This window comes from Sinocyclocheilus rhinocerous, unplaced genomic scaffold, assembly GCF_001515625.1.
Source record: "Sinocyclocheilus rhinocerous isolate Xijiao unplaced genomic scaffold, SAMN03320098_v1.1 scaffold1112, whole genome shotgun sequence".
NCBI classification, from domain to species: domain Eukaryota; kingdom Metazoa; phylum Chordata; class Actinopteri; order Cypriniformes; family Cyprinidae; genus Sinocyclocheilus; species Sinocyclocheilus rhinocerous.
Window position 1 is genome coordinate 66,932 of NW_015657961.1, and position 9,035 is coordinate 75,966.

Below are 9,035 nucleotides of genomic sequence, written 5' to 3' on the forward strand. Positions count from 1 at the left end.
TAACAGCCATTGTTAACCAAAATATTTTGTCTCAATGGATTGAACAACTTTTTGTTAGTGAGGAACATTAGACAAAATCTGGTGTATTCACATGCTAAAAAAAAATCTCATGCTGGGCTTTTATTTGAAGAATTCAGTGCTGATTTCATTCTTGCCGCAAGCTAAATTTTTAGATGGTCTTCATTTGATGTGGCTCAATAGCTTCAATGCACCATCAAACAAAATTGCAAAAATAATGTTAATTCCTAACTGTACGCCTTTCAACAGGTAGTTCTTTCCCAAAAACCATTGGTTAAGCTACTGTTTTTATGAATGCTCAAAGACGCTGCAATTCTTTGTGGTTTCTTTTAAATCAACAAAATTTGAATAACAAGAACATCATAACACACATCATCTTAACCATGTTTTTGCCTTAGACTAAATCACTATGGTAAGCGTTTGATAATTATGTATATTTTCATCAATTGTCCATGCTTGTTTGTCATATCCCTAAATAAAGAAATAACATTGTGTCTGTATAATATGGGTAATTTAACTTAGTTGTAGGGCCTGTTTTGTTTGTTTGAAGGAGAGGTTGGTTAAGCAGGCTTGGTTTAAGAGACTATTAACTACTTCCTTTTAATTTTATGTAAATGTCACTCAAAATGTCTACAAATTTATAAAACTGTGTAAGAGCTTCTGCGACTCTCTCCCTCAAAGACCACAATGCCTGTGTATGACACAAAATCTTCAGCTCTAGACAGAACAAATGTCAAATTCAAAAACATGTTGAATTCTGCTAATCAACAAGTGAGCAGAGTGCCTTGATTTTTGTCGCCTCTGTCGCAACGGTCCCATCAGTCACTAGAGATGATGTCATGACCTCCTCAAGGAAGTTGTGTAGTTTTTCTTCATCATGGGTGGCGTTGGATCCAGCGGTCTCGATGACAATGTAAAAGGGACTTTCTGCAACACATTCCAGTAAGACCAATAAAAACTGAAATTAGGGTTATCCAACATTTTTAAAAGATCTACCAACCTAAAGTTGGCATATGTCTATTTTCTAAATGCATTTTATTGATCTTATTGTGAACTATTCAGCCATGCATGTTTTTTTTATAATTTTTAATTACAATATCATAACTCAGTCTTCTGGTCAGCCTTCTCTCTGGTGATATATGCTGGACTTCTCTAATCATAGTCTGCTTTAACACCGCCCCTTTCTTACAATCGACCTGTAAGCTCGCATTCAAAGTCCCCACCCTACTTTTTTTTTATTATCCACCTAACGGATGTATGTCACAAAAGAATTAGTTACTACTTCCTTTACATCTCGACTTTAAGAACACAGATACCCAAAGTTGTCTTTGTAACAGTAATGACACTAGTGTTTACCTGTGATGGGATTGGTGAGTTTCAGATGCTTCTCCAGAAGGCTCATGCAGGAGGCATCTAAAAACTCAAAAGCAGACAGGACCTCTCCCAACATCCCTCTACAACACTGAAATGTTTCCAGCAGTTGCTGGAAGCTGGAGCACCCTGCATGACACAGAGGGAACAGCAATAAGTTGATGCAGCCACACATTTTGCATGAAAAGGAGACCTGAGAGTAAAGGCCCATTAATGGCCCTTAACGCATTACGGACATGGGACAAAACGGGTCCAGCAAGGGTGACTGCTATTAGGTTTAAAAATATAAATATTTTTAATTTTAAATGTCATGAGGGATTAATAATAGAATGTATTTAACACAATTATCACCTTCAATTTAATTTTCTCATTATTATACCAAATCTGTGTTTCTTGCAAGTTTAAAATGTGCTTTTTGACGTGTCATTTCACCTAAAACACTACATTGACAGCTTTAGGCTTGCGGGGGCACAGGATGGAAACTGCAGTAATAACTCCTAATGTCCCTTCTGAGCCAATGAAAAGCTGCTTGAGGTCATATCCAGTGTTGTCCTTGCGAAGTGTGGCCAGGCAGTTCAAAATCCGCCCATCTGCCAAAACCTACAAATGCAAGACATACAAGAATACAACTTAAAGCCATTTAGATCTTTCTCATCATAGAAAAAGAGCATGATTTCTACCTCTTATTGATTCAAGCCTACCACAAAAGCATGAGTTTATTCTCATCAAACAGTATCTGAAATAATCATATGAGCAAAAAATATATGCTTATGACACTTATGTGTTTTTCGATGGAACATCATTTATATCAGAGTGGCCGGGGCCCACTAGGGGGCCTCAGCAGATGTTCAAAGGTGCCTCAAGATGACTTAAATATTATTTACAAGAAAACAAAATCAATAAAATATGCTGAAACAACTAAAATCAAGATATTTCTTATTTTAATTCACTCTTTCAACAACTGTTTATTTTCTTTAAAGAGAAATGTTATGTTTGCCACTGTCTTGAAAAACATGGATTTATAAGGCAGCCTGATTTTGAAAATTGTGATTTCTAGATCTGGAAACGTCATATAAATTAATAAAACATTATAATTCCATGGACATTTTTTTCCCATGTTTCTTCTGTCAACCTCTAAAATATTTTATCAGGTAGAAACTGAGAGTAAAAGTTAATAAAATCCTCATCAAGTAAATAACAAACAACTAGACCAGTCATGGGGCCTTCAAATGTAATTTGGGGCTTGGAGTGGCAAACGGTTGAGATCCACTGATCAATCACACATTCACAGTTGGAAAGCATCTCATGTTGGTGTTCATTTCTGTTAAACTGGAGGACCTCACCACTTCTAGGCCCAGAACTGTCCCTCGAAGCGACCCGTAGCGCAGCAGTCTGAGACCACCTGCATTAGTGGACACATTCCCTCCAATATGGCTGCTTCCCTTCACCCCTAGATCCAGCGGTATGAAGTAGTCTCTTTCCTCTAGATAGTTAGACAGGTTCTCCAACACACAGCCTGCCTGACAAGTGAGGATACCTGGAAGCCAAACAATTCTCTTTCTAAGAAATGTCTTAAGGTATAACGATTTTGACTTGGTTAATTATATTTAAATTTGTCACTAATGATAGGTGCTTCATGAAAAGTTATAATAGATAACAAGGTGATCTAGCAAACACATATACAGTATATGAACACCTGAGATGTTGTCGAATGTGATGACTTGGTTCATTAAAGAAGTGGAAACCAACCAGACCTGTGTTTCCTCCCTGTGGACACACCTCCAGATTCCGCTCATTTACAGTACCTGTGAAAAACATTGGATGATTTGATAAAACAATTCTTGTAACAAAATAAAGCTGTACAATTCAGTGTGATCATGTAAAACTGACCTAAGAATCTGAGAGACCTCTTCAGTTGTTTTGGGTCTCAGGAGTACTTCACTATTACCTTCAAGAAAAACACACCCATTAATTAAAATATTGCCACTTTTCATCTTAATTACTATGATTCTCAAACACTATGCTTAATGTGTCTAAACAGTACTAAATACTATCTGTAGATTGTATTTAGAATCTACTGAATGTTTAGCTTGATTTCATCTTTTATGTTTTTATATCATATTATATGTCACATATAAACACATTACCATTTAAATGATTTTTGTTGTTGTTGTTTGAAAGAAATAATGCTTTTATTCAGCAAGGACGCATTCAATTGATCAAAAGTGAAAGTGAAGACATTTCGAATGTTACAAATGATTTTTATTTTAAACAAATGTTGTTCTTTTGAACTTCCTATTCATCAAAGGATCCTGAAAAAAAATGTCCACAAAAATATGAAGCAGCACAACTGTTTTCAACATTGACAATAACAAGGATTTTTTTTCTTGAGCACCAAATCGGCATATTAAAGTTATTTCTGAAGGATCACGTGAAACTGGAGTAACGATGCTGAAAATTCAACTTTGGATCACAGAAATAAATTACATTTTAATATATATTAAAATAAAAACAGTTGTTTTAAATTGTAATCATATTTAACAAACGTACAGTTTTAAAATCTTCCTGAAAACTTCTGAACTGAGACAAGCACTCATTTCTAGATAGAACATACATAAAACTCTGAAACTATTCTTTAGGAAATGCAAATTGAGTTCACCTTCCACTGTCTTAAGCCAGTCTACATTGCTGGACTTCAGCAGGTCTGGATCAGTGATGGTTCTTCCAGGCAGCAGTGTTCTAAAGAAAGCAAGGTCTTCCTGCGTGACCCTGGAGAAGGGTAACCGTGGTGGGGCAGCACCCGGGTTGGCTGGACTGGCTCCCAACCCTCTGCTGTGCACATAGCGATGCTGAATCAGCTGGCTGGAGCGCACTATCAGAGCTCTGCCTACTGCAGTGAGAGCAGTGCTGTACTGTGGGCACAGTGACCAAATAAAAGTGGACTTCAGAGAAAGTCTTGCAAACTTCTCAAAGAAGATCACCATATCTGTTGTGGAGAGAACATGACACAGATTACTTACATTTCTAACGGCAATAATTGTACTTAAGTTTTAGTTTAAATCTATCATTCAATAGACAGACAGTTGCACAATAACTTCAGTCTTACAGCATATGGATGTTAAGGAATAAATGGTTGAAATAATGAACCAGCAAATCTATTACATTGATCACAGTATACAATAATCATATTTTAATCTGGTGATGGCAATCCATTTACATGTTGCAGAATATAGTAATAATAATAATGTATCAGAACACAAACCTATTATATATAATGTTTATATCAGAATATAACAATATTATATATTATATTCAGACATATTACTATATAACAGTCTTATTTATTTTTTTACGTCACTGCAGAATTATAACAACATTATTGATGGGCAGCAAACAGTTTGGTAGAGACTCATAACGACAAAATATTGACCCACAAAATTACAAAACGCAATTTCCCATGGTTTCTGTCTGCGTGTTACATTAAAGGGTTAACGGGTTTAATACACCTGACTTAAATACATGCTGGTGCTTTGACCCTTTAGTTCATTATCATTCAAAATCTGGAGACAAAACATATTGGGTAGGAAACCTACTGTGTCAGAAGTGACGGGAGTTTCAGCCGATTTCACATTATATCACAAAGGCACTTAAAGCAGCACTATGTAACTTTTGGCGCTCTAGCGGTTAATAAACAGAACTGCACACATCCCGCGGAAGAACATTCCAACAGGAGCTACTTCTCTGAGTCTAAGTCTATGGCGATTCACGCAGGTATGTGTTACTCCGCGGCGGTGACGACCCGACCAGGCTACAATAGTCCAAATATAAGTACTTATTATAAGTGTACCGTAGTGATTAGGAATAAGACAAAAAACGCGGTTTGGAAGATGAAATGTATCAGAACACAAACCTATTATATATAATGTTTATATCAGAATATAACAATATTATATATTATATTCAGACATATTACTATATAACAGTCTTATTTATTTTTTTACGTCACTGCAGAATTATAACAACATTATTGATGGGCAGCAAACAGTTTGGTAGAGACTCATAACGACAAAATATTGACCCACAAAATTACAAAACGCAATTTCCCATGGTTTCTGTCTGCGTGTTACATTAAAGGGTTAACGGGTTTAATACACCTGACTTAAATACATGCTGGTGCTTTGACCCTTTAGTTCATTATCATTCAAAATCTGGAGACAAAACATATTGGGTAGGAAACCTACTGTGTCAGAAGTGACGGGAGTTTCAGCCGATTTCACATTATATCACAAAGGCACTTAAAGCAGCACTATGTAACTTTTGGCGCTCTAGCGGTTAATAAACAGAACTGCACACATCCCGCGGAAGAACATTCCAACAGGAGCTACTTCTCTGAGTCTAAGTCTATGGCGATTCACGCAGGTATGTGTTACTCCGCGGCGGTGACGACCCGACCAGGCTACAATAGTCCAAATATAAGTACTTATTATAAGTGTACCGGAGTGATTCGGAATAAGACAAAAACGCGGTTTGGAAGATGAAGGCAAATTTTGAACAGAAAAAGTTACATAGTGCTGCTTTAATCTTTTTCCTTCAACACAGGTCTATTCAAATGTTATGATTAACTTCCTCGTGACCTTTGAGTTTCTGCAACAGGATTACAAGGTGAAACAGCGCGGTCTATCGGCCAGAAGTACAATGGCGCACATTTATTCAGAGGATAAGCGTTTGGTTCCTGTATTATTATTGTACCTTTTTTTTATAATTTCTACCACACATAGTATACAACAATAACATTGTGTAAGCTTTAACTGACAATATTTTATCTTTATTTTCTGAAAGAAATACCAAACATCAAGTCAGGCATTGCTTATTTTATTGATCATTTATACAGTATTATAAATCTGAAGTTGTTCTACATAATGTTTTTACAAGGAGCATTAAACTTGGAAATGGTAATAAAGGTCATTATGAACAGCAATCTCATGTTGATGCTGGAAAAGCACATCATTTGGATCTCCATGATTTGGATATCTAAAGCACAATGTTTCCTTATACACTATGGATGTTGCCTTAAACATTCATGTATGATGTTTCACCTTAGCAGCAGTTCACATCTCAGCTGAATCAACACAGAATACTGCTATGAACTCTGAAAAGTTGAATGTCTACTAGTGCTGAAGGTTGATTGGTTTAGAACATGACTTGAGCTCTGAAATGGGTCTGTTTGGTGGCGTTACTGTTCATGCCCATCTTCAGCATCCACTTGGACTTCATCCTCCGCACATACTGCATGTCCTTCTGCTGCTGGCTCACAAAGCCTTTACCTGCAAGAGAAGACACGGTTTAAACAGGAAGTGGTGTAGAAATAAAGTTAACCATCCGAAATAACACACCAGTCAAAGATCAGGAAAGGAAGAGCCACATGATCTGCCACATCTACAAAACCAAATGCTGGATAAATCCTTGCCTGGACCATCACTAAAATCTTTACTGGGCCCCTCTTGACAGTCCTGACTTTGCAAACCTCACTTACCAAAGTCTCCTGCCCATCCAAGTGCTTTGTACTGTTTAAGGACTCGACCAACAGCCTTCTGGTTATGAGCTGGAACCAACGTCCTCTGAACACCAAACCTCTGCTTATAGTACCTCATTAGGGAGCGATGGCCAATCTTAGCACCTGAAACACACAGCAAAAACAAAGTTTGATTTTAAAGGCATTTCAATTTCGATTTAAATGATCAAGTCAGGAGAAATTTACTTTCAAGAGTAAAAGCCTGATGGAATCAGTTAGGTGTAAATCTTCTTCAAATGCAAATATTTCCTGGCATGCTTAATATTTCATCTAAACATCAATTAAATGTCATAACATAATGTTGTAAATACAGCTGTCCATCAGTACCTGAGGGCAAAGTGAGCTCCAGCGTCTCATCATCAAACTCTACAGCCTTTTCATCAGGCAGTTCGCCATCCTTCATCTCCACATCATCTCCATGTTTAGCATCAGGATAACTGCTCCTGTATGTTTAGAGGGACAATGATTATTGCTCACATTTAAATACTATATAAATATATAGTTCAAAGGATTTTTTCCAAATGTCTGTGTACCTGAAGTCATAGAAGTCAGCGAACTCAAGTGCGGCGTCTCCATCTGTGAATAGTTTGCAGTGACTCTTGTCGGTCATGTGTGCCTGAACCGCTTCAGTAGAATAGAATGACTTCCCTTTTTCATTACACCATAAACAGGAGTGGGAGTGTCTACACTGAACTCTGATGAGAAGTTATTTTGTACACGGAAACGTCAAAAAATATATATCGAAATATTATTTTGTCCAAAATTATGTAATCAATTAACAGTGAAATAACCGCACAGAAAATAGAGTAGCATGTTCTGATTTCTCTCAACATGGGGACAGGAGAGCTGTCAATCAATAAATTGAAAAAAAAAAAAGTAACTTGCGTTGCTTATTTGAAAAAGTAACTCGTACTTGTAAATTCTGAAGTAATGTGTTACTTTACTAGTTACTTGAAAAAGTAATCTGATTACGTAACTTGCGTTACTTGTAATGCGTTACCCCCAACACTGGCTGTAACATTAGGTGGTTTTCGGTTTCAGTAAAAATTGTAATATCAGGGCATCTCAGAAAGGTTATTTAGAATAAACCACGCGAAACTGATCTAATTTGTACTTTCATTTAAAATTACAATAGTATGTTTTCACTGTCTATGTATTTTTGTTATGAAATGCATAATGTCTTAAATTTATTTATTTATTTGTTTATTTGTTTGTAATGTGTGATTTACTCTGCAACAGTGATGCTTCCCAAATCCACTCATTTATAGTTACTGTTATAACTATATAGAAAATTCTAACTTTCTGTGACAGTAAAACATTGCAGTGCAGTTTAAGATTGCACGTAGTAATTAATTGACCATTGAAACCTGCCACTAATCTGAATATCAGAGGGGATATTTCTTTTATGTGGTCCTAAAAGTGATAACAGCCCTGGTAAAAAAAATTAATTGAGACTTCAGCGTTAACCAGATGTAGCCTATTTACAGTTGAAAAAAAAAAAAGTAGAAAATTTCAACCACCCATAGCACAATTTCCTGTGAATGAGTCAATGCCACCAAAGATATGCAATAAAAGATCAAAAACATGGTCCATAATATCAATGCTACATGTATTTAATTAATATATGTGAGCAATGACAAGCTTATAACTACGAAAAAACCAATCAAACACACTGATACTCTATACTGTTTGAAATAATGTTCTTTTTAGTTAACAGTGCAAAGTGCCACGGCCTCTTCCAAACAGCATGTCTGCTTCCTGAAGGCTCAAGCTTTTATTCTCCCCTATTACAAAAGGTCATTTAGGAGATAACGATCATTCCTGCAAAATTGTTGTGAACAAATATCGTGCCCTTGTGTAGCCCACTTTATCCATGATTCAGAGCTCATGGACATCTGAGGAATGAATTCAATGCGCGTTTTAATAATTAATTTGTAAGCAATTGCAGTGTGGTTCCCATGCGCCTGACACTGCTAAATCTGTAAGGAGGCGACATTTCAATCAGCACTTTCTTTTTCATCACGAGAATCGTGTATAATCTGGAAGTTGGAATATTTCTATACCTCAGGGACAT

At 36.4% G+C, this 9,035-nt stretch overlaps 1 protein-coding gene and 1 pseudogene across 1 annotated transcript; both read right to left on the reverse strand.

Annotated features, from left to right (window-relative positions):
* Positions 1-6: 6 nt before the first annotated feature.
* On the reverse strand, positions 7-5,179 carry LOC107721711 (D-2-hydroxyglutarate dehydrogenase, mitochondrial-like; annotated as a pseudogene).
* A 1,066-nt stretch (positions 5,180-6,245) lies between these two features.
* Positions 6,246-9,035, reverse strand: LOC107721690 (zinc finger protein 622-like). Its single transcript, XM_016529829.1, has 5 exons — positions 9,025-9,035; positions 7,495-7,656; positions 7,289-7,404; positions 6,923-7,066; positions 6,246-6,713 (listed from the first exon to the last, which is right to left on the reverse strand). Exons 1-5 carry the CDS (start codon positions 9,033-9,035, stop codon positions 6,580-6,582), a joined length of 567 nt encoding a protein of 188 aa, XP_016385315.1. The 3' UTR covers positions 6,246-6,579.